This window comes from Barbus barbus (genome assembly GCF_936440315.1).
Source record: "Barbus barbus genome assembly, chromosome: 4".
NCBI classification, from domain to species: domain Eukaryota; kingdom Metazoa; phylum Chordata; class Actinopteri; order Cypriniformes; family Cyprinidae; genus Barbus; species Barbus barbus.
This window is the reverse complement of record NC_136732.1, coordinates 16,189,940-16,216,233: the sequence shown is the minus strand read 5'-3', so window position 1 is coordinate 16,216,233 and position 26,294 is coordinate 16,189,940. Positions and strand designations below refer to the sequence as shown.

General features: G+C 36.4%; 2 protein-coding genes across 6 annotated transcripts; one reads left to right on the top strand and one right to left on the bottom strand.

The window, feature by feature from the left end:
• Positions 1-603: 603 nt before the first annotated feature.
• On the top strand, positions 604-12,913 carry LOC306868966 (COP9 signalosome complex subunit 1). 4 transcript variants are annotated; one of them, XM_079415467.1, is made up of 15 exons: positions 605-677; positions 1,846-2,157; positions 2,257-2,349; positions 3,913-4,094; positions 4,204-4,368; positions 4,472-4,607; positions 4,879-4,956; positions 5,051-5,111; positions 8,274-8,359; positions 8,482-8,576; positions 8,692-8,797; positions 8,924-9,004; positions 9,422-9,559; positions 9,859-9,993; positions 11,919-12,913. In XM_079415467.1, the coding sequence occupies exons 3-15, from the start codon at positions 2,272-2,274 to the stop codon at positions 11,991-11,993; spliced, it is 1,416 nt and encodes a 471-aa protein (XP_079271593.1). In that variant the 5' UTR covers positions 605-677; positions 1,846-2,157; positions 2,257-2,271; the 3' UTR covers positions 11,994-12,913. The 4 variants fall into 4 exon arrangements, with proteins under 4 accessions (XP_079271592.1, XP_079271593.1, XP_079271594.1 ...); XM_079415465.1 differs by having other exon boundaries at positions 611-677; positions 1,846-2,049; XM_079415466.1 differs by lacking the exon at positions 1,846-2,157 and having other exon boundaries at positions 604-677.
• A 215-nt stretch (positions 12,914-13,128) lies between these two features.
• On the bottom strand, positions 13,129-22,499 carry LOC306865719 (tRNA-dihydrouridine(16/17) synthase [NAD(P)(+)]-like). Of its 2 annotated transcripts, none has more exons than XM_079410477.1 (14): positions 22,319-22,499; positions 21,476-21,774; positions 21,269-21,377; positions 17,908-17,958; positions 17,714-17,826; positions 17,413-17,495; positions 17,227-17,330; positions 17,002-17,149; positions 15,507-15,603; positions 15,308-15,393; positions 14,933-15,099; positions 14,366-14,403; positions 14,132-14,207; positions 13,129-13,813 (listed from the first exon to the last, which is right to left on the bottom strand). In XM_079410477.1, the coding sequence occupies exons 2-14, from the start codon at positions 21,710-21,712 to the stop codon at positions 13,692-13,694; spliced, it is 1,431 nt and encodes a 476-aa protein (XP_079266603.1). In that variant the 5' UTR covers positions 21,713-21,774; positions 22,319-22,499; the 3' UTR covers positions 13,129-13,691. The 2 variants fall into 2 exon arrangements, with proteins under 2 accessions (XP_079266603.1, XP_079266604.1); XM_079410478.1 differs by having other exon boundaries at positions 21,476-21,717; positions 22,319-22,396.
• Positions 22,500-26,294: the final 3,795 nt, after the last annotated feature.

Sequence of the window (26,294 nt, the reverse complement as noted above, 5' to 3'; positions counted from 1 at the left end):
TACAATTTTAAGCGTTTTAAATAGCAAAAGAGGTCATTACAGTAGTATATTGACAAAATTATTATTTAAAACGTAACGACAATAAAATAAATATGAGAACATATGATAAATAGATCTATGTAGCAAATATTTTCAGACATAAAACTCAGAAATCATATTCTATTTTTATTCTTCATATCTATTTTTATTCTCATATCTATTTTTTATTTTATTTTATTGCTAGTTTATTTCTGTATATATGTTTACTGTACTTTTTCTATTTGTATTTTTGTAAACTGAGGTTTTTCTTAATTTTGTTGGACAATTTGTTGGACAGTCGTACAATACATTTCACTACATGTCGTACTATGTATGTGACAAATAAAATTTGAATTGAATTGAATTGAAACCCAAGCAATAAAGAGGGTCGACAAGATTGACCTTACTTAAATGAACTAGACGGTGTCTCAATATAAAATCAGCCACTCATGTTAGAATGCGAACTGTAAATGTGCTTTTCTGTTGTTATTAACATTTCAAACCAAGACTCATCTTATGGCCTTGAGCCTGCACAACACGCGGAGTGTGAAGGTAGTGACGTCTCCGTGCTGCACTCTCATGCCCCGGATGTGTTTGTGTGCTCTGTTTCTGCAGAGGAGGAGGAGATGCCACTACCCGTGCAGGTCTTTAACTTTCAGGTAAATTAGCGCCTTTAAATGCTTTTCCGTCATCTTCCACAACACGAGAGTAGCTAGAAGAAGCGCACCGTGTTGAAGTAGCTCTGTTTACAGCGTCGGTTCCTCCCCTATCGCAGCCGTTGAGAGCTGTTAGCTCGTCTAGCATGAGCTCGTCAGTCAGAGCGGCCCTCAGGACGCGACAAGTTTAGCGACAGCGCGCCTCTGTCCGCCAGAGGAGCGAGGCCACTGCAGTTTCGACAGTGAATACATCCAGTAGAGCTGTTTTGGTTCACACCCAAAGTGGTCCAGTAGGTTTTCTCGGGGTTGTTTGTGAAACACTTGAGTAGAAACTTTCTTTAGCCGGCTAAGTGTATTTAGCAAGCTATCTCGTTAGCAAGCTGTCTGTTTTGTATCAGTAGTTAGCTAGTGTGCTTGAAATTCAGACTGTGTTTCAAAGCATAGTACATTTTGCCTGGCTAGAACGCATTTTGTGCTTGGTTTAAGTGCTCTACAACTTCATATGAGGCTCTGAAATACTCTCTAGGTAGGCTGCTCAGTGCTCACTGGGTTTTGAGACACAGCCTCTGTCATATGCTTGCAGAGGTTAATATAGAGCACTGAACATTTCAGTTTAAGCCTGATCTAGTTTTCTTGACCAAAATGATTAAACACTGTGGAGCTGCTTATATTTTATGGAGCAGGATTTAAAATTTGTAAACCCTAGGTAGATTTGGTTATATTAGACTCATTTATGAACGTGTGCATTATAATGTAGTAAATCAAGAATGACAGACCAGGTCTTTTAATGCAGTGTTATGTAATTTAAAAAAATGCTGGGTGTTGGAAAGTTTGCGTGGTTAACAATGTAACCGCTTATTCAAAATGGGTGGACTAATGCTATTTTAAACAGTCTGTTATTGAAAAACCAAAATGTTTGACTAGTAAGATGAAATTTGGTGGGGACTTGTCCCTCCCATCGTCTTTTGTGGTAAGAAGCCAGCGTGTACTTGTTGCTGCCACTTTTTTAATCTAATAAATATCTTCAAACCCTCACTTCTAAAGTTAAAACATTCTTCAATTTGTTTGGTTTATATTTATGTGTTTATTTCAACAAGTTTGACTTGCTTTTGTCTCGGAGCTGCTGCCACCCCACGCCAGTGTGATTTTATAAGCATCCACCTTCTTGCAGGAGTATTTTCAGTCAGGTCAGCAGGATGCTGAAGGACAGGTTCAGGGCAGGATCAGGGAAAGCTTGAATTTGCCAGTCAGATCAGCCTCGTCCTCATGGGTAGAGCTGAACTTCAACGGTCAAAGCAGCGTGTCTGATCTGTTCATGGATTTTACTACCGGATTCAGTGTGTACAGCTCAAGCTCCTCATCATACTCACTGGAGGTAACCACACAATGAAGGCAGATAGGGTGTGAAGCCATCTGAAAGCCTTGGAGCTGTCACTCAGTGTTGTGGTCTTATGTTTTCTTTCCACACAAAATTTGTTTGTTGGTAAGGATATTGGTTCCTCAATGACCAATTTTGTTCACCTACACTTGAATACATTCCTCCAGTGCAGAGGGTTAAACATGGTGTTTCCTGTATTAACAGGGGTCTGTAGAGCCCATGCAGATAGATGCTGACCCTCAGGATGACCAGCAGAATGCGCCTGACACCAACTATGTTGTGGAAAACCCGACATTGGTATGTCTCATTGTATACAATTGTGTACTCTCTTCCAAAAATGAAAATTAGCCTGTGTTTTCCTCGCCCTCAAAGCATCCTAGGTGTATGTGACTTTCTTCTTTCAGAGGAATCCAACTGGAGTTATATAAAAAAATGTCCTGGCCCCTCCAAGCCTTTCAATGGGGGTGTTTGTTGTCAACAGTTCAGAAGACATTAAATAAAGTGCACGCATCCGTAAAAAAAAATCCCTCACACGGCTCCGGGGGGGTGAATAAAGAAAGCCCTTCCGGTGGATGAAGTAGGACATCGGCGTTGCGTGGAGAGAGAACAAAACAAAACGCCGGTCACGAATTAAAGCACAAAACGAGGATTTGTAAAGAAAATTGTCGGAGGATTTCAATGGTTTTCCTTTGCTAAAGTAAGGAAACTTTGTTTTCTTTGCTCCTGAATTTCTCAGAGGCATGCGCACGACGCATACGTCCTTCATCATCCGCCTGCACGACTTCAGCATACCACAGTTAGTGGAAGTGAGAAAAAAGTGTTTATTACGTTTTAAATATGGATATTTATCTGACTAAAAATGCATGGATTCACTACAGGAGGCCTTTATTGATGCCCCGGAGCCGTGTGAGGGACGTTTTATTATGGATGTGTGCATTTTATTTCACGTATTCTGAACACCTGCTTACTCCATTGAAAGGCTTGGAGGGGCCAGGACAATTTTTAATATAACTCCAATTGGATTCGTCTGAAAGAAGAAAGTCACATACACCTAGAATGCTTCGAGGTTGAGTAAAACAGGCTAATTTTCATTTTTGGGTAAACTAACTCTTTAAGCTGTTCGCTATTATGAATCATTAATTTCTTATTTTTTAATTGAAGTACTGTTTGGCTCATTTTCAGAATCACAGAAAAAGTTGTACCTGTTGGTAGAGATTCCTTCCAATAACCAGTAAATGGCTGATATTAAAATTATATATTGTAATTTGATATTAAAAATAAAAAATATAGTTTTAAATGCTACACAGGGATTTAGGGATCACAACATTATAATTTAAAAGATGTTCAGTTTGAGATTTGCTAAAGATGCATTTGACATTAAATTATTAATGTCAATTGTATTTACCTCAGCATTATTTTAATATTATTTATATATTGTTGTAGCATTTATTAATATTTTAAATTTGTAGTTTTTTATACTATTCCATTCAATTTTAGTGTTAGCTTAAGTTTTAGTGATTTTGTTATGTGCTTTTGTAATTTGTATTAGTTTTTATTTTTAAGTTTTATTAATTTACATTACTTGTATTTAGCTTCCAAGGCTTTTTTTGTTGTTGTTGTTGTTTTTCATCTTAAATTTATACTTTATTTCAGCTTTATTACAGTTAACAAAACTATTTTAAACCGCAACAACACTGCTTCAACATTGCCATTATCTAATGCTCATTTAATTTAACTATAAAAATTTGGGAAATGTGCATCTGTCATATTGTTTGGCCATCAATATAGCGCTGATATAATCTGAGTCACAAGCTTTTTTGGGACTTTGATGAACTGAGAGCTGACTTTATTTTTGCACAGGATCTAGAGCAGTATGGCTCCAGTTACAGTGGGCTGATGAGGATCGAGAGGCTGCAGTTTATTGCAGACCACTGCCCCCAGCTACGAGTGGAAGCACTGAAGATGGCCCTGTCCTTTGTCCAAAGAACCTTTAATGTTGATGTCTATGAAGAAATCCATCGCAAACTCACTGAAGCCACAAGGCAATTCAAGTTCATTTCTTTTCTACAACCTAACATGGTTTCCTCATGGAAATATTACATGCATGACTTTGAATAAGCTTGTACTTAAAATATTGTACTTAAAACACAGGGATGTGCAAGGTGTCCCAGATGCGGTACCGGAGGGGGCAGTTGAACCCCCTCCTCTCGACACAGCCTGGGCAGAATCCACCAGAAAAAAAGCCCTGCTCAAACTGGAAAAGCTGGACACCGACCTTAAGAACTACAAGGGAAACTCCATCAAAGAAAGCATAAGGTGAGGCCAGACTGAATGCCTGTCTTTTTTTTTTTTGTCTGTGATGCTGTACCTGCTTTTACAATTTATTATTATTTTTTTTTAAACACCTGCATGTGTTCAGGAGGGGTCATGATGACCTTGGAGATCACTATCTTGACTGTGGTGACCTCAGCAATGCCCTGAAATGCTACTCCCGAGCCAGAGACTACTGCACTAGCGCCAAGCATGTCATCAACATGTGTCTTAATGTAATCAAGGTATGGGCTTGTTGTCTTCCCTGACCATCAACTGATGTGTTTGATGATGATGATACAATATTCATGAAAGAGCATACAGTTTTTTTTATTTTTGCTTAAAGCTTAATTTCAAATTTCATAATTTCTTAACTTCATAATTTCTTAATTTCAAAAATTCAGCCTGCATATAGCAGAATTTTCTGTTTTACGGTTATGAATCTTTTTGGTGCGGATAGCTTAAAATTTCAAGCAGTCTCTAACAACTCATCCAAACAACCTTTATATTTTATAGGTTAGCGTTTACCTCCAAAACTGGTCCCATGTACTTAGCTATGTCAGCAAGGCTGAATCCACTCCAGAGATAGCAGAGGTAGGAGCAACCTTTCATTCTGGTTTACTAAGCTGAGAAATTTCAAAAGAGAATGAATCTACAATTATAGTTTTTGTGTATCTCTGCAATTTAGCAACGAGGAGAGAGAGATAGTCAAAACCAAGCTGTTCTAACCAAACTGAAATGTGCTGCAGGTAAGTACTTTATTTGTATTTCAAGTATGTTAAGTGTATTTGTCTTTGAAATGTAGACGCATGCTGAATCATTATTTTAGTGTGTTTTTACAATGTGTATACATACTTAATGTATAAACAATTTATACGTGTGTGTGTGTGTATGTATATGTATGTATATATGTGTGTATGTATGTATGTATGTATGTGTGTATATATATATATATATATATATATATATAAATCTAAATCTCTCTCTCTCTATATATATTATATATATATATATATATATATATATATATATATATATATATATTATTTATATATATATATTATTTATATATATATATATATATACATACATACATACATACGTCTCAGAAAATTTGAATATCGTGAAAAATTTGTAACTTCTTTCAAAAAGTGAAACTTTCATATATTTTAGATTCATTGCATGTAAAGTAAAACATTTCAAAAGTTTTTTTGTTTTAATTTGGATGATTAGAGCTTATAGCTCATGAAAGTCAAAAATCAGTATCTCAATATATTAGAATATTTACATTTAAGTTTCAATTAATGACCATCCCTTCAGTATAAATTCAGAGTATATCTTGTTCTTTGAAACCACAATAATGGAGAAGACTGCTGACTTGGCAATGATCCAGAAGACAAACATTGACGCCCTCCACAAAGAGGGTAAGTCACAGAGGGTCATTACTGAAAGGAGTGGCTGTTTACAGAGTGCTGTATCAAAGCATATTAAATGCAAAGTTGACTGGAAGGAAGAATTTGGGTAGGAAAAGGTGCACAAACAACAGGGATGACCACACGCTTGAGAATACTGTCAAGGAAAGCTGATTCAAACACTTTGGGAGAGTTTCACAAGGAGTGAACTGAAGCTGGAGTCAGTGCATCAAGAGTCACCCCACGCTCAGACGTCTTCAGGAAAAGGGCTACCAAGCCACTTTTGAACCAGACACAACGTCAGAAGCATCTTACCTGGGCTGTGGAGAAAAAGAACTGGACTGTTGCTCAGTGGTCCAAAGTCCTCTTTTCAGATGAAAGTAAATTTTGCATTTCATTTGGAAATCAAGGTCCCAGAGTCTGGAGGAAGAGTGGAGAGGCACAGAATCCATGTTGCTTGAAGTCCAGTGTGAAGTTTCCACAGTCAGTGATGATTTGGGCTGCCATGTCATCTGCTGGTGTTGGTCCACTGTGTTTTCTGAAGTCCACAGTCAATGCAGCCATCTACCAGGAAATTTTAAAGCACTACATGCTTCCTTCTGCTGACAAGCTTTATGGAGATGCTGATTTCATTTTCCAGCAGGACTTGGCACCTGCCCACACTGCCAAAGGTACCAAAAGCTGGTTCAATGACCGTGGTGTTACTGTGCTTGATTAGCAAACTCGCCTGACCTGAACCCCATAGAGAATCTATGGGGTATTGTCAAGAGGAAGATGTGAGACACCAGACCCAACAATGTAGATGACCTGAAGGCCGCTATCAAAGCAACCTGGGCTTCCATTACACCTGTGCAGTGCCACAGGCTGATTGCCTCTATGCCACGCTGCATTGATGCAGTAATTCATGCAAAAGTATTGAGTGCATAGAAATGAACATACTTTTCAGAAGCCTGACATTTCTGTTTAAAATATCCTATTTTTTTTATTGATCTTATGTAATATTCTAATTTTCGGAGACACTGAATTTTGGGTTTTCATTATCTGTAAGCCATAATCATCAATTTCAAGAAATAAAGGCTTGAAATATTTCACAGTGTAATGAATCTATATAATATATGGGCTTCACTTTATGAAATGAGTGACAAAAAATATTGACCTTTTTCATGATATTCTAATTTGAGATGTACCTGTGTATATATATATATATATATATATATAAAATTAGTAATTTTAACAAAATAAGGGAGATCATACAAAATGCAGGTTATTGTTTTATTTAGTACTGTTCTGAGTAAGATATTTGCATAAAAGATGTTTACATTTAGTCCACAAGACAAAAAATTGCTGAAATTATTAAAATAACCCCAATCAAAAGTTTGGGAACCATTGATTCTTAATACTGTGTGTGGTTACCTGGATGATCCTCGAGTCGACTGTTTTTTGTTTTGTGATGTTTGTTCATGAGTCCCTTGTTTGTTCTGAACAGTTAAACTGAGCACTGTTCTTCAGAAAAATCCTCCAGGTCCTGCAGAATCTTCAGTTTTCCAGCATCTTTTGCATATTTGAACCCTTTCCAGCAGTAACTGTATGATTTTGAGATCCACCTTTTCACACTGAGGATGATTGAGGGACTCAAACACAACAATTAAAAAAGGTTTACTGACATTCACTGATGCTCCAGAATGAAACCCAATGCATTGAGTCTTTTGAACAGGATGATGTCCAAATTTGTCTTATATTTGTAGAAATATATCTATGTTTCCATTTAGTACTGCCCTTCAGAAGCAACAGAAGATACTTGCATGTTTCCCGGAAGTACAATTTACCTTGATCTTCAAATTCAAAAAGTTTTCACCTCCCCGGCTCTTAATGCATCGTATTTCCTTCTGGAGCATCAGTGAATGTTTGAACCTTTTTTAATAGTTGTGTTTGAGTCCCTCAATTGTCCTCAGCATGAAAAGATGGATCTCAAAATCATAGTCACTGCTGGAAAGGGTTCAAATATGCAAAAGATGCTGGAAAACTGAAGATTCCGGAGGACATGGAGGATTTTTCTGAAGAACAGTGCTCAGTTTAACAAGGGACTCATGAACAACCATCACAAAACAAAAACAGTCGTGGATCATCCATTTAACCACACACAGAATTTAGAACCAAGGGTTCCCAAACTTTTGAATGCGGTTATTTTTATAATTTAAGCTTAATGTAAAATATCTTACTCAGGACAGTACAAAGTAAAAAAATAACATGCATTTTGTACGATCTCTCTTATTTTGCTAAAATTACTCACATTTTCACAGATTCTGCAAGGGGTTCACAAACTTTCAAGCAGCACTGTGTATATGTATGTGTATATGTATTTATTTCATGAGCAAGTTGTATTGTATTATTATTGTAGTCACATTTTTAGTCAATTCCTGAGATTTGTACAGTAAGTCATGTAAAAATTGTTTTGACCTTTCTTGTGATTTGATATTATAATTTCTCTCGTGACAATAGGATTGGCAGAACTTGCCTCAAGAAAGTATAAACCGGCTGCCAAGTGCTTCCTGCAAGCCTCCTTTGACCACTGCGATTTCCCTGAGGTTAGTGTCCTTTTCAGCTTTGTTCTAATGCCACATCAGATATTTCTAATAATACTGTTGAAGATAAATAAGATGCAGTGTTTTCCTACAGTGTGTAATGAGATGCTCTGTTTGCTCTCTAGCTAATTTCCCCCAGTAATGTAGCAGTGTACGGGGGGCTGTGTGCCCTGGCTACATTTGACCGACAGGAACTGCAGCGAAATGTCATCTCAAGCAGGTGAACATTTGCACCTTCAAACTAGGTGTTCTAATTAACACAAGAGATTGTTACTGGTTACATGTGGATAAAACCTCATTGATTTAATTGTACTCGCCCTTTGTTTTTTTTTTAGCTCCTTTAAATTATTTTTAGAGTTGGAACCACAAGTCCGTGATATTATCTTCAAGTTTTACGAGTCAAAGTATGCATCTTGTCTGAAAATGCTGGATGAAATAAAGGTGAGTTTATTGATGTGCGCTGAGTTGCTAAGTTTTGATTTAGCAAAGTTTCAGACACTGATATTTCCTGTTGTCATTTTTGTAGAGATGTTATGATTCATAAGTGTGTTATTTGATGTATTATAGGATAATCTCCTCCTAGACATGTATCTGGCCCCTCATGTAAGAATACTGTACACACAAATCAGGAACAGAGCCCTCATACAGGTATATAAAGGGATATGTGGTTTTGGTCTATGAATTTTATTTAGTTGCCGAACTTTGACTTCTTCTAAATCGGATTCCTTTAAAGGAATAGTTCATCCAAATATGATAATTGGATGAGTAAATGAAGCTTCATGTTTGGGTGAACTATCCCTTTAAATCAGTAGAATTCACAACAGCAGTGTTCAATATGTGCTCCAAACTTTTGAAAGCCATATTGACACATGCACATGATCAGTGAACATCAGGTCATCCTTGTTTTTGAGCCCTGCTTGACATAATTATATTGATATGGAATGTTGCATGCGAGTTCAATTTAAAAGTGTAATGGCCGTAAGATAATATTGACTCCTAAAGTATTAACATAGTTGCACTTACATGACCAATTGATTAACTTTGTCTTGTATTTCCCATGGGCAGTACTTTAGCCCCTATGTGTCAGCAGACATGAACAAAATGGCCGTGGCCTTTAATACCACAGTGGCAGCTCTGGAGGATGAACTGACCCAGCTGATCCTGGAGGGCCTGATCAATGCTCGTATCGACTCCCACAGCAAGGCAGGGCTGCACTCTCTCATTTGTCACCCTGACACTTCTTTTTCTGGAACAATGTTCCCTTTTCTTGTTGCTAAGCTAAAATACTTTGGCTGATTTTTGTATCAATACCTTTCAGCATTGACAGAATTATATTTATAATCCGCTTTTCTCTTGCTTTGTCATTAAGCACCTTATCTTGAATAAAACATGTCATATTGCCTTTTTGCATAAAACAAGGGACTGTTCTAGAAACAGGCTTTGGTGGAAGATTTTGCATTGAAACTTGAGTTTCATCTGTGAATTGAAAACTGTGTTTGTAGATCCTGTATGCCAGGGACGTGGATCAGAGAAGCACAACCTTTGAGAAGTCTCTACAGATGGGCAAAGAGTTTCAGAGACGAGCGAAAGCCATGATCCTGCGGGCAGCTGTGCTTCGTAATCAGATACACGTCAAGGTAACAGGGTCCCCAGGGTAATGTGTCCTCGCTCTGCTCTGTTCTTCACCTCACCATCACCTGACCATCTCCTTCCCCTAAGCATGAGTGTTTCAGAGCTCCTCTGTATTTGTGAGTTAGTATCAGAGCGCTGCATTTATTAAAGCAGTAACATTAACATTGTGATGCTGTGAGAAGGTGTTTTCCTCACATTGACATGATTCATATAAAGTTGCCTCAGCTATATTACTGCACTTATAAGCAAACTGCATGTGAGTTTTGTTGTACTAAGTGAATGTTAAATGAATATTCTTAGTTCATTTTAGGCTAATCTCAATTGACAGCACTTGTCTCTCATTTTCTTAAAAAAAAAAAAAAAAAAAAAAAAGCAATGAAATCTGGGTCACAGAAATGAACGAGGCCAATCCAAAAATGTTAAAGTACTTCAGAATATGGTCAAAATATGCTGTTCTTTTGAACTTTCTATCCACCAGAGAATCCTGAAAAATGGATCAATGTTTCCACTTAAATATAAAGCGTCACAACTGTGTTTAACATTGATAATAAGAAATGTTTCTTGAGCATCAAATCAGCATTAGAATGATTTCAGAAGGATCACATGAGTAATGATGATGAAAATTTAGCTTTGAAATCAGAGGAATAATTGTTAAATAAAATATATAAAAATTGGTTGTACGTGATGTACTGAAATGATACTGCTAATGTTGCCATGAGTATAGCCTGTAGATTACTTTTTCCTCGTCGAAGCAGAGACCAGGAGACTCTTAGGTATCTTCAGCAGAGTTCTTTATTGAGAACACGCTGCGTGGCGCTGCAGTCATCAAAAGCCTAACTTAAGGCAATTTGGAATGGAGTCAAAGCACCTGGGTGACGACCTTAAACAAAGCATGCAAATGAAGTATTCAGGTATAGCAACTTGCCCCATTTAACCACTCCTAATCCAATCAGAATAACTACCCAAAGACTGGGGCAGGGGCACCAAGAGCCATTACAAACAAAAGGTGAGAGTCTCCGTTATCTGGCTCATTTGACTTGCAATAAGAGAACAGGAACTGGCAGGAACCTCTTGCTACAAACTTTGTTTAACAGAATTGTTCATCTGATGTCATCATCTCTACCATAAATGCTAAATGCAATGTATTTCACTTTAGTTTTTCAGGTGACTGTATATAAGGACATAGGATCAGTAGATCTAAAACAGATTCTTACATCTGTAATCCCACAAGCCATTGTTGCTGATATGGCATTAAAATATAAATAAATGTTAAAATTTGAAACCGTTAAATTGTAATAATATTTGACAATATTACTATTTGTACTGTATCTTTGATCAAATAAATGCAGCCTTGATGAGCATGAGAGACGACTTTTAAAACATTAAAATACTCTAAACTTTTGAATGGTAGTGTATATACAAATTTACAATTGTTGCAAAGACAACATGGCTTAAACCCTAAAATGACTATAAATCAGTAGAAATTTATAGCTCAAATAATAAACTAATTTTTATTGAAGAATTAATGCCAGTGCTTTAAAAAATAAGCTATGGTTTGACCCCATTTGCTTCCATTGTAAGTGCCTCTCCAGAACCTAACATTTTGCAGTAATTAGTCTTTTTTTAATCAACATTATGCCACAAATGCTGTCGATTGAGCTTAATTTGTATTGAACCTGGAATTTTGTATTAAATCAATCCACTAGCTTATTGCATTTAGGCAATCAACTAGATGCAAGTTGCTTTAATATGTGGAAAAACTGTAAGCTCTCTGAGATCTTGTGAGCTTCTGTTCCCTGAGAAAGAGCTATAAGAACACCCCTAGTCTTCATCTGTCATTCTTCACCAACACCAGCATGCGTTTCCCTCTTAGTCTGTTTCTCCCGCTCTACGTGATGCTTCTCACTGATCCCTCTCATTCCTTTCGCAGTCCCCTCCAAGAGAAGGCAGTCAAGGGGAGCTCACACCTGCCAACAGCCAAACACGAATGAGCACCAACATGTGAAGACTCAACCAGATGCCTCTCCTAGGAAAGTACACGGGGCCACTGCTGCATCTTAGGCCCCCGTTTAGAAATCAATTATTTCCCTGCTGAAGAGAGAAAAATCACAATCTAAAGACTTTAAGTTGGGAAGAAGATATCTGTTGTCTGTATTAAAGACAAGCACACCCTGTTGCTCAAATGAAAAGGTAAAAAAGAGAAAAAGAGAAATGCAGCACTTAAGCTGTACTGGCCTGTTGTTCTTTGTAAAGGATGCACTTTCCTCTGTATCTTGTGACAAACCTTGATTACACATTGAGAAACCTCATCACAAAACATGCTTTTAAAATAAACATATGTTCAAAAAGATGCTTCAACCTGGAAAGGTTCTTTCTCCATGTTTCTAATGCTGCAGTTGAAAATGCAATTAGACTGATTTGAACACTTTCAACAATTGCAGCATCATCTCGGTTTAATTACATTTAGTTATTTCTCTGTTGTATTGTGTTCTGCTGTTTAAGTAAGATTGTTACTCCAGTGAATCATCATTCAGCTGATCGGTGACCTTAAACAAAGGTAGATTTTATTTGCTTTTATGGCCTTGAATAAACGATAACCTAGAAACTTTTACAAACTATTGTTTTTTGTTCATATTATTAGAAAAGGAGAAAGGCAACTTTTAACACTAAAAAATTTGAGCAAAATTTCCAAAATGTTTTAACAATACTAAGCCCAAGGAACTGATGAGGTGTGGGGGGGATGCATCCAGTATATAGCCACAGAGATGTACACACATTTACATTTAGGGATTCATTCAAGGGTGTTTCTGAGTAACTGTCCCACATCTTTAGAATAAGGCACCGAGTTGAGTCCTGATGCTTTAAAGTACTGTGTGGAAAAATAAACCATGTTGGCCTATAATAAAAAGATGTTATGTTGAACCAAAGTTGTATTAGAACTGCATACTTTTTTTGAAACACTAAAAGAATGAAGATTAAAGGCAGAACAATCATAGCAAATATTGGGTAAGGCATCTGAATCTGACAACATCTTTACAAAAAATAATTTGCTGGATCAGGAATCTTAGTATAACTGTCCTCATCTCTAAAATAAATGTCAATGTGTGTGTGTGAAATACATGATCATATCCACACAGGTCTCGGATTAAAAGTGAATTTATATACACATTCAAGAAAACATACAAATATGCCCAATCTTTCATTTCTGAAGACAATAAATACAGTAAAAATAATGTTTGAGTGAAGATGTCCATCAGTGTATTGGTGTATTTCCACAGAACATCCCGAGATAAAAGTCTAGTTCCTCTATCAGGTGAACAGGGAGCAGTACAGGATTGTGCATTCAGAGCGGCTGCTTCATATACCACGTTCCCAGTAAATATACTACTCTAATAAGCAATCTTCAAATATTAAGACTATGGAACTATTCACCCGACAGCAGTCCAGAAAGTGGTACTTCGTTACAGAAAAGAATGACTTTTCAGATGATCTAGTGTAAGTAACAGTAGCACTGATCTTTCCATGTCTGTTTCTATGCATGTTTAGTTCATATGGAGTCATATGGATCCAAATCACATATCAACAGTGAAAAACCAGGTTTGGCCACAAATGGAGTCTTGTATTTCTAATTCAGTGCAGCAATGTTAAGTGGTAAACCAGTTCAATGTGTTTTCCACATCCATATCCAGTACACAAGTCTGCATTACAATGGATCATGGGCTGCAGTAGAAACTGTCTGACTGTTGGGATTCCCATTCATCAGCCCACCACCCGTATCGGAGTTAGACTGTTTTAAAGCCTTGGTTCTGAATTTCAATCCATGGCCTGTAACCCAACAATGAACAAAGAGCAAACAGTTAGCCTTATAGAAGTGGTAGGACATTACAAGTTACATTCAGATACATGATGGTAAGGAGATTACATCATATCATCAGAACAATAGTGTTTTAATTTAAACATTCTTAGAAGTTAATGTTCAATATTTACACAATAAAATATTTTAGCAAATGAAATTCTAATGCACCATTCCTTACAGTATTAAATCACTAAACATCTCCAAACTAACTTGCTCACTTGTGAATCTATTGTGAGTATTACTGATCAAGTCACTGTGAGGTTCATACACCGTGAAACTATACTAACCAGGACAATCAGCCACTTCCTTGAAAGCCTTCCTCTTGCAGCAGCCCCGGCACAAACTAAACACACATTTATTCCCCTGTTGAGGGTGTAGAATAAAATTAATTTACCTTGTGTACATCTGCGAATTTAAGATTTTTAAAAAAGCACACAAAATGATTCTGTAAACACTTCAAAAACAAGTACATTACACCATTAAAATCATCAGATGAAAGAAAAGATCATCAAAAATCTTACTTTAGGGTTTCCACATTGTTCACACTTGATGTATTTGGCTGCAGAACACAAGGATGCAAAGGCAATGTTATTTACCTCAATCAATATATGCCAATATCTTAATGATAATATACTACCATTTAGAAGTTTGGGGTCTGTATTATTTTTCATAGAAAATAATATTTTTATTCAGAAAGGACACATATAATTGATCAAAAGTGACAGTAAAGACGTTTATAGTATTACAAATGATTTCTATTTAAATTTTAGTATCCAGAAAATATGTTTCACAGTTTCCACAAAAAAATATTAAGCAGCACAACTGTTTCTAACATGGATAATAAGAAATGCTTTTTGATCAGCATATTAGCATGGTTTTTGAAGGATCATGTGACACTGAATAAAATAAACCTTACTGACCCCAAATGTCTGAATGGTAGTTCATATCTAATAAAATAATAATAATAAAAAAAATGAATATCCTTTTTTTTCTATTTTATTATTCAACGGTTACAATAATGTGCACTGTGCCATCGCCCCATTAGGTCAGTGGGCTTTGGGAAATATTGGGAAAAGATTTATCCTTACGTTTCAGCTCTGGACAGAAGTTCTTGTGGGGGTTGCGGGCTTTCTTCTTCTGCTTGTTCTTGGACAGCGAGTCATTGGGTCCATCGTTGTCCTCCAGCGGCCTCTTTACACTCACAGCTTTGGTTTCTGACGCTTTCTGCCCATTTTCAGTGTTTGGATCCTTGGGCCTGCAAAATATACCAGCTTCACAATCATGTTCCAATGTTATATTCAACTAGTTTGTCTATCATGGACAGAAATGATTTCTTTGGTCCATTCAGTAAGTGTCAAAGATTATGACTGATATTATACTGTTTTGCTGAGAACACAGAAATACTATAATTGGGATAGTTTCTTCATGTTCACACAAGACCCAATCAGAAAACATGTCCTCACGGTGGTCTGACGTAGGGTTGACAGATCCAGTGAGGGAAGGGAAGTCCAGTCCGAGTCCATTCTGATTCATCTTTAGCCATCTCCTCCTGTAACAGTAAAATTAAAATTAAACTCTCAAACGCTGTCATAAGCTTAGTAAATATTTCTATCTGAATAAAGTTGGACTATGATGAATTTGTAATCAACAAAGTTCCTTTACCTGGCAACGTTGTTTCAGCTGTCTGTTGACCTCTGTAATCCCAGCTACGTTTTTCGCTTTGGCCAGCTCCTCCCTCAGGTCTTGATGTATCTGTAAGCTGTTGTAATAAAAAGACACACTTATTATAATACAGTTCACCAGTCATCACCTTCCTGGTTGGGGTCAGCAAGATTTTTTTAAATGTTTTTGAAAAAGTCTTTAAGCTCAACAAGGCTGCATTAAAAACAGTAATAATGTAAAAATAAGTATAAGTAAATTATTCCACTGATGTCAAAGCTGAATTTTCAGTTGCTATTACTTCAGTCTTCAGTGTCACATCTGGCAGACACATCTTACAGAAAGAAACATTTCTTATTCTTATCAATGTTGAAAACAGTTGTACTGCTTAATATTTCTGTGAAAACTGTGATACATTTTCTCAGGATTTCTCGATTCATATAAAGTTCAGAAAACAGCATAATGTAACTTAACCATGTTTACTGTCACTTTTAACCAACTGCATGTGCCCTTGCTGAATAAAAGTATTCATTTCTTACAATCTTAATGATTCACTCAACTCACGATTCGATTAGATTCACGATTATGATTTTTTTACAAAATGAGATTTAAGACAAATTATAAATTAAATGTGTCCTTTTATTATTACTTGGACAAAATGTAGCATGTTTCTTTGTGAAATTGAAATATAACACTAAAATAATATACTAATATTGCACTTTTTTTTTTTGATTGCTTCTATTGTCCTCATTTGTAAGTTGCTTTGGATAAAAGCTTCTGCTAAATAACAAAATGTAAATATAATGTAAATGTAAATAAAACTAAATTGAAATTTTAAAGCAAGCCCCAAATCAAATAAATAAACACAAATAAAATAAATCTCTTCATATAAACAAAATAAGGCTTTGTCTGTGCTCTTTCCATTTAAAATTAGAGGCAACCACTGCATTTTAATCATGATCCAAACAAAGATGCTGCATACATGCAACATGAGCAGTTTTTAATCTAAATTAGATTGTATAATTTCGAAATTTGAAGAAAAAACAGTTGGTCTGACTTCAGTTTTGTGAAACTACTGTATACATAAAAAATATCTGCATGAAACAGAAACAGCAGACGAGCTGAATGAGACGCAGATGCCAGCAGGTGGAGCTTAAAGCGTTTCCTTGGTTTCCGCTGTGAACAAAGCAGCCCTGCTCTTATGAACTTTAATATGCTTTAGACAGAGGCAAGATGAAAAGAAAAAAATACCATCTAAACTTTTCTAAAGACAGTAAGTTCCCCTCAGTCATGCATTCATATAAACTCCTACCCCTAACTGAATCATGATTTGTTTAGCATCGTCGTATGAATCGATTTTCAACCAGCTCGCGGTTAATCGTAACATCCCTATTACTAACCCCAAACTTTTAGATGATAGTATTTAATGAACTCTCTCAATTAATAAAGTGACTACAATCTCAAGCGAAATATCAGTGTCAAGTATGAAAAAACTTACGTGTGGTGCCACAGTTTGAAGATGTGAGCACGGACGAAAGACAGACTGCAGGGTGGCCGTTTCTCCACAACCTCCAGGTACTCCTCAGCCATCTCCCACACAGGTGGACTACGGCCTTCAAACAGAGCAGGATTGTGGAGATTCCCTTCTGTAAATGTAATGAGTTCATATTTTTCTATTACTGCATTAAGAAATATCAAAGTGTGAACCTTTCTGTACTCCTACCTGCACTCATGACACCTTGTACTCCAGTCTCCTCCATACAGCGCTGAACATCACTCAGGTGCTGGATGTTTCCATTGGCGAAAACAGGAATGTTTACAGCCTCCCTACACAAATACAATAAAGGTACACCATCAGGACAAAACACTAAGAACAGTCAGCACCAGTAGCAAGTGTTGCATCTCTTACCGTACAGCTTTGATGTGCTTCCAACTTGCAATGCCAGTCAAAGCCCCCTTTTGATCTTTAGTTCTCCCATGAACTGTGAGGAGCTGTAAAAAAATTTTTTTTTAAAGATACTAATGATATGAATCACATAAGATTGAGATTCGCGGTAACGTAGTGGTTACAGCTGGTATAACAAACGTTTACAGATCAATTCCAGGTTGAAGAGACGTAAGCTCCTGAGAAAGGTGCTTAATCCCAGGTTGCTCCACGTGCACTTTAGATAAAAGTATCTGCTATACAATAAGCAAGGGGAACACTTTACCTGGCATCCAGCCTTTTCCAGCATTTTGGCATACTTCACGGTTTTCTCAATCTCTGGGAAGACCCGGATTTTACAAGTAATGGGCACGGAGAGTTTTTCATCGGCCAGTTTAACTGTAGACGACAGCACCTGAATAAGACACATTCTCCACAAGCTTCACATCTGCACTGAGCTATTAAAATAAGACAACTTACTCATTTTCTCAAGAAGGTCCCACTCATCTTGAAGAAACACACCATAATGGCCTAGGAGAGAATTTATAAATGAGCCATAATGGGGAAACTAAAATTTGAGATTTCAGTTAATAAATGAAGCAGATATTTTTAGAACCAAATTTCATGTTAAGACACTACTGCTCAAAGTTTTGGGGTCAGTATGATTTTTTTTTTTTTTTTTTTTTAAAGAAGTCTCTTATGCTCTCTAACGGTGTATTTATTACAGAAAAACAGTAATCCCAGGTGAAAAAAGTTCACTTCCATGATATAATTAAAGTGCTCCATTTTGCACAATTTTGTACTTAACATACTAAAAATGATTCTTCAGTACCTCTTAAGATCATCTAAGTGTACTTAACTGTGCTATTTTGGGACACCATGAATATGAACTAAATGCACTTTCCATACTATCTCTGTATTTCAAAATTGTATTTAGTTACCACTTGTAGTACACTTGAACCCATCTTTTATTCACTAGTACACTCAAGTGTACTACAAGTGGTAGCTAAATACATCTGTTAAATACAGAGATAGTATGTTAAAAGTGCATTTTAGTTCATATTCATGGTGTCCAAAAATAGCACAGTTGAGTACACTTAGATGATCTTAAGTATATTTTAAGGACCCGGTTTCACAGACCGGGCTTAGACTAAAACAGGATTAGGCCATAGTTCAATTAGGACATTTAAGTAATTTTTATAAACATGCCTTAGAAAAAATATTACTGGTGTGCATTTTGAGACAAAATAAAGGCACTGATATATTTTAAGATCAGTCAGAGCAAGTTTCTTTCAGTTGAAACAGCTCAGACTAGATTTTAGTCTGGAATTAGTCTTAAACCTTGTCTGTGAAACCAGGGGAATAAGTACTTAAGAATCATTTTTAGTATATTAAGTACAAAATCAGTGTGCGAAAGTAGAGCACTTTAAGCACATTATGGAAGTATAATTTATTTATTTTTTTCACCTGGGATAGTAGGGCTGCACGATTCTTGCTAAAATGTGAATCACGATTTTTCTCCAAGGGGATTGAGATCACGATTCTCATTTTTTCAACCAAAATGTATTGCACTCAAGTACAAAAAAAACAAAAAAAACAACACAGGACATTCCGTATAATAAAGTGCTGGAGTAACAAAAAAATTGTCTCTTTTCTTTATTTTAGACCCCTTAATGTGAATAATTTTAAAGCTTTAAGTTGTTGAACATCAGAGAACATTAACAATAATAAATAAAAATATTCACATTCACACGGGGCGTCGGCGTCAACGCCTCTCGTTTACTTAGAATGGAGTGACATCAAGCGTTGCCGAACTGAATTTGCCAATTTTATGGTTTTGTTAACTGAAATATGTATTTATATTGACAGTATCAGAGAGTTGAGACTCTGTGAATAAGAAAGCTGTAAGAACTTTGAAAGTTTGTGAATTTTACAATTTATTTATTTGATTTTATATATACACGTGTATACAGGTGCTGGTCATAAAATTAGAATATCATGAAAAAGTTGATTTATTTCAGAAATACCATTCAAAAAGTGAAACTTGTATATTAGATTCATTCATTACACACAGACTGATATATTTCAAATGTTTATTTCCTTTAATTTTGACGATTATAACTGACAACTAACGAAAGTCCCAAATTCAGTATCTCAGAAAATTAGAATATTGTGAAAATGTTCAATATTGAAGACACCTGGTGCCACACTCTAATCAGCTAATTAACTCAAAACACCTGCAAAAGCCTTTAAATGGTATCTCAGTCTAGTTCTGTTACACAATCATGGGGAAGACTGCTGACTTGACAGTTGTCCAAAAGACGACCATTGACACCTTGCACAAGGAGGGCAAGACACAGAAGGTCATTGCTAAAGAGGCTGGCTGTTCACAGAGCTCTGTGTCCAAGCACATTAATAGAGAGGCGAAGGGAAGGACAAGATGTGGTAGAAAAAAAGTGTACAAGCAATAGGGATAACCGCACCCTGGAGAGGATTGTGAAACAAAACCCATTCAAAAATGTGCGGGAGATTCACAAAGAGTGGACTGCAGCTGGAGTCAGTGCTTCAAGAACCACCACGCACAGACGTATGCAAGACATGGGTTTCAGCTGTCGCACTCCTCGTGTCAAGCCACTCTTGAACAAGAGACCGCGTCAGAAGCGTCTTGACTGGACTGCTGCTGAGTGGTCCAAAGTTATGTTCTCTGATGAAAGTAAATTTTGCATTTCCTTTGGAAATCAAGCTCCCAGAGTCTGGAGGAAGAGAGGAGAGGCACATAATTCACTTTGCTTGAGGCCCAGTGTAAAGTTTCCACAGTCATTGATGGTTTGGGGTGCCATGTCATCTGCTGGTGTTGGTCCATTGTGTTTTCTGAGGTCCAAGGTCAACGCAGCCGTCTACCACGAAGTTTTAGAGCACTTCATGCTTCCTGCTGCTGACCAACTTTATGGAGATGCAGATTTCATTTTCCAACAGGACTAGGCACCTGCCCACACTGCCAAAGCTACCAGTACCTGGTTTAAGGACTATGGTATCCCTGTTCTTGATTGGCCAGCAAACTCGCCTGACCTTAACCCCATAGAAAACCTATGGGGTATTGTGAAGAGGAAGATGCAATACGCCAGACCCAACAATTCAGAAGAGCTGAAGGCCACTATCAGAGCAACAGGGGCTCTCATAACACCTGAGCAGTGCCACAGACTGATCGACTCCATGCCGCATTGCTGCAGTAATCCAGGCCAAAGGAGCCCCAACTAAATATTGAGTGCTGTACATGCTCATACTTTTCATGTTCATACTTTTCAGTTGGCCAACATTTCTAAAAATATTTTTTTTGCATTGGTCTTAATTGATATTCTAATTTTCTGAGATACTGAATTTGGGACTTTCATTAGTTGTCAGTTATAATCATCAAAATTAAAGGAAATAAACATTTGAAATATATCAGTCTGTGTGTAATGAATGAATCTAATATACAAGTTTCACTTTTTGAATGGTATTTCTGAAATAAATCAACTTTTTCACGATATTCTAATTTTATGATCAGCACCTGTAGATGTATTTCTTTTTTTTTTTTAAGTTTAATACTTTCCTCTCCCTGGCAACTGTTTTGTTTGTTGTAATTTGTCTTTCTCTTTTCTTTATTTGTTTGTTGGAATGTTTAATGTTTTTTATTCAGGATTCTTCAATAAACGGAAATAAAACAGAAATATTTTGATTCTCTCACTTTTGATTCATTTACTGCCTTCTTGCTGGAAAAACAAAAACAAAAAGAATCTTATAAATGGTGGTTTATCTCTCACATACAACAGAAATGAAGTGTCAGTTGAGTTTTGGGTACCTCTTTTTGCAATCATCTGAGGGCAACCCAAATTCAGATCGATGGCATCACAGTAATCCTGAGCAAGTTGAGCAGCCTGGATAAACACCTCTGGATCATTGGCACAGAACTGTAAGGGGACACCAGTGAATAAGTGCCACTATGTATGAACACAGTCCTCTCTGTCACCTCATGGGGTTTACTGATGCCAAACAAGACGGAGCCCACCTGTGCGATGAGGGGTCGGTCCTCCTGGTGGACCTCGTTGTACAGGTTCTCTCGGCGGTAGTTGGCATCCCTGACGAACACCTGTGCGTGCAGCATGGGAGTGTAGCAGAGCTCTGCACCGTGTCTGCGGCTCAGCAGCCTCCAGGCCAGCTCGCTCTGCTCCACCATGGGCGCCACCACATAGCGTGCACCCTTCAGAGTGCTCCTCCAAAACTCGAACCCACAGGGTTTCGTCATGCTGCCTGCACAGGATGAAATCCAGAGCTGGGTAGGAACTGATCACATGAAATCTGGATTACCTAATCAGATTCCAAAAATTAATTAGATTAAGTAATTACATTTCAAAATACTCGTGATCAGACAAGTTTTTTTTTTATATATATATATAGATAGATTTTACATATTTACACAATAGCAAAACTTTATTCATAATTATTGATTCTCCCAAATTCCTCTTTTGCATCTTTTAAATTTTCCTTTCCAAAAAATCCTACCTACTCAGAAAGTCTTTGGAATCAGTAACGAGTTACAGTTTGTAAGTAATCTACCCAGCTCTGATGAAATCACTACACGAAATCATAAATTCACAGACATCCTACTCTAAATTAGCGTAATATTAACATAACACGTTAGTGTTATTAATAGCACTAATTTGAATCTGTCGTTCATCACTAAACATTTTGGAAAGGTGTTTCAGCAAAAGAAACTAAAGAGTCTGAGACCACGGAATGATTTGTGTTACATATCTGAAGAAATAAAGCGTGAAGGACAAACACACTGACAGAGCTTAACTAGAAGATGCCATTCTTTTAAAACAGACTGTACTGAGAGCAAAATACTTACAGTATCTTCTGATCCAGCCACAGTGTGCTGCACATGAAGTGTTGAGTGTGTCGCGGTGAAATACATCCGTGAGGAAACACAAACCTATTGATTTATTCCGGGGATTATGACAAGTTACAATATATCACACCGTTTGGAATAACTACTGAGTGGGTTGTAAATGGTGTTTTTGTTCAAATGTAAATGTCATCTTTAGAATGAATAGATATATTATTTGTATGTGATCGTGTTCCTTTAAACTCAACATCCATATTTGCGCGAGGTCAGTGTAAACTAAGGAATTCAGTAAGGCGACGAGGAATATAGATTCTTAAAAATTTCCTTTTTTTTTTGAAAATCATAGATTGAAATCATAGATTTACGTCCGTATTATAATTGACCACTAGATGTCAGTGTTGACCTAATCATTATGTGTTGCGTTCAGTCCCTTTTTCTTTCTAAGCTATTTCCTGTCCTGTGTTTAGTTTACTTTTTAGATCTTTACCATGAATTCACGATTAGTTATTGAAAAGATACAGGATGTTTAGATGACTTCATAAATAAATAAATAAGACGTTTCAATAAAGATTGAGTACCACATTGTTTTGGTAAACAAACAAGTAAAAGCACACACACGTTTGTTTTTGTGAAATGTGGGGACATCCCATAGGCGTAATGGTTTTTATACTGTACAGACTGTATTTTCTATTGCCCTACACCAACCCTACACCTAAACCTACCCCGTACAGGAAACTTTGTGTATTTTTACAAACTCATTCTGTATGATTTATAAGCGTTTTGAAATATGGGTACATGAGGAAATATCCTCATAAATCACCTTCTCCTTGTAATACCTATGTCATTATACAAATTTGTGCCCTCATATGTCACAAACACACACACACACACACACACACACAGACACACACACACACACACGTATTTGCTATACTATTCATTATACAAAACAAAAATAGTCCATTTTCTACAGTCTGGCCCCTTAAACATGCTGTTTACTATGATAGTGTACAATGGGGCCACTAGGACAAAAGGCCCCCTGGAAGTAGTTTCAAAACTACTACCTGGAAGTAGGCTACAAAAACGCAGTACGTAATAAGCAGTAACACTACTTACTGTCCTGAACACATGCAGTATGGCTGATGCTGGGTCTATTGGCTGCTTCAGTCACAGGTTGAGGTTTATTTGTGAAAAACATGAACTAAAATTGCAGGTCTTAGATGTACACGTTCATTAACTAATAGAAGAATTAGGCAAAAGTTATTATAAAATACCTGAAATATTATTAAATGACAAAATATTCAGAATTAATCATGAAAAAATATTTTTACTCCGCAATGTTCAATTGATTTTTATTTTTCGAATATACTTCTTTATATTTGTGATATAGAGTCTTCAGAGCAGTTTTATTGTAATTAAACAATATGTATTGTTTAATACATCATATTGACTTGAATACATCATTGTATTAAGAAGCACTTTGAGATCGGTTGTTTTCAAGGTAGTTCATTAATGTAGAATGCCTATGTTATCTTGACACTTCTCTTTATTAATAATAGAATCAACAGGCATGCAGTTGTTTCCTCATGTTTTCAGGACATTTGTGTTGACAGAGCACTGGTGAACACACTTTACAGAAAGTACCAGTTAAGCTAGAATCTACAGAAGAACATTCCCATTTTGTCAACTCTTTGTTGTGAATGTATTTGTTTTCCTCTGTTTAGATCTTGTGTTGTTTATCACTGCAGTAATACATTGTGTTGGAGCTAGAGCTCTGCAAATCTGGTATGGCTGTTAGAGTGGGCGTTCACAGACTTTCCTGGCTCATTGCTCTCAACGTGACTGAGCACATGCAGTGGAAAGCTGAGTAATTCAGTCATGTGACTCACCTATACAGCCTCAAGCATTGGCTCTGCTCTGACCAATCATGCTCCACTGAATACAGCATTAGCTTCTGTGGGCCTTATCAGACACAAATGATCATGTTTCAGAAAAGCGGCTCAAAATACTTAGAAAAGTGGTTTTTCAAAACATACTGCAAAGAAAAATGTTTATGTTTGTTTTGTAATAAATGTATTATTCTTTCACCTAACACATTAGGACAGTTTACTGCCATCATGTTACATTAGCTGCATCTCTAAACATGACTTTATTAAATATGCTTCTAGAAATATCTTTTGATGGCACATCATCAGTGATATGAGTAACATCAGTATACGAGTAAATATTCTGCTTTATGTTGTTGTTCTAGTGTTATTCTTTTTAGGTGATAATTTACTGTGAAGAATCAAGTAATGTTGTAAATATATATAGTTTGATAGATTGTATGCTTTCTTTGATATGAAATGTTATTATTAATGTTTCAGTCTATGCCCAACTCTCTCCATAACTTTCAGAATAATTTTTGCATATCAATGCTTTGCTTGTGTAAGTCAAGTGAAATTTAGATGATTAATTAATATTAATATTTTAATAATGCAGGTGCTCATAAGCATGTCTACTGTAATAAAATACACAAAGGATTCCCCGGGCGCTGCAGCATTGGCTGCCCACTGCTCCGAGTGTATGTTCACGGTGTGTGTTCACGGTGTGTGTGTGTGTGTGTGTTCACTACTGTGTGTACACTTGGATGGGTTAAATGCAGAGCATAAATTCCGAGTATGGGTCACCATACTTGGCCACACACCACTTTCCTTTCCCCTTAAAAAAAAAAGAAGCATATAAACCACTTTAAACCCAATCAATATTAATTTTACAATTGTTTCCAGGAACTACTGTACACCTATTATCTCCACCTTGAGTCTATTTTCGTTTGATTACATAAAGAGAGATAAGATGTCAGTTATGTGTTTAACATAAGTTTCGACTTCACAAACTGGTTTTGCAAGTTATCTTCCTGAAACATCATCATGAACACACCCAGTGAACACCCACAGATGTAAACTTTGTCATTTTCAGTGCTGAACTAAGTAGGCTACAACTGAGAAACAATAAATCTAATTCAGCAATGACATATTTAGCTGACTTACTTATATGTGACCCTGGACCACAAAACCAGTCATAAGTTACACGGGTTTATTTGTAGCAATAGCCAACAATACATTGTATGGGACAAAATTATCGATTTTTTCTTTCATGCCAAAAATCATTAGGATATTAACATTTACATTTAGCCATTTAGCAGACACTTTTATCCATAGCGACTTACAAATGAGGACAATGGAAGCAATCAAAATCAATAAAAGAGCAATGATACGCAAGTGCTATAATAAGCCTCAGTCAGCTCAACACAGTACACGTAGCAAGGGCTTTTTAAATGATATAATAAATAAAAGAAAACAGATAGAATAGAAAAAGAATAGAGCAAGCTAGTGTTAGAGGACTTTTTTGCTTTTGTTAATTGTATAATAATAATAATAATAATACAAAAAAAAATATATATATATATAACAAAAAGATTAGAAAAGCTAGTGTGAGTTTTTATGTTTTAAAATAATAATAATAATAAGTAAAGATCATGTGCCATGAAGATATTTAGTGCACTGTAAAGTTTTACTGTGTAGATTTTCTACCATAAATATATCAAAACTTAATTTTTTGATTAGTAATATGCATGGCTAAGAACTTCATTGGGACAACTTCAAAGGTGATTTTCTCAATATTTAGATTTCTTTTTTGCACCCTCAGATTCAAAATTTTCAAATATTTTAATCTCAGCCAAATATTGTCCCATCCTAACAACCCATACATCAATGGAAAGCCTAATTATCCAGCTTTCAGATGATGCACAAATCTCAGTTTCAAAAAATTGACCCTTTATGACTGGTTTTGTGGACCAGGGTCACATAGGTAATACATACATGTTTATTTATTATAGCTCACATCCCTGTGCATTGTCCAGGTTTATTATATCGCTAATAAACCACTTAACTAACCTTTAATACACATTCTTCACATATTAATGTTATGGATGTTTCAA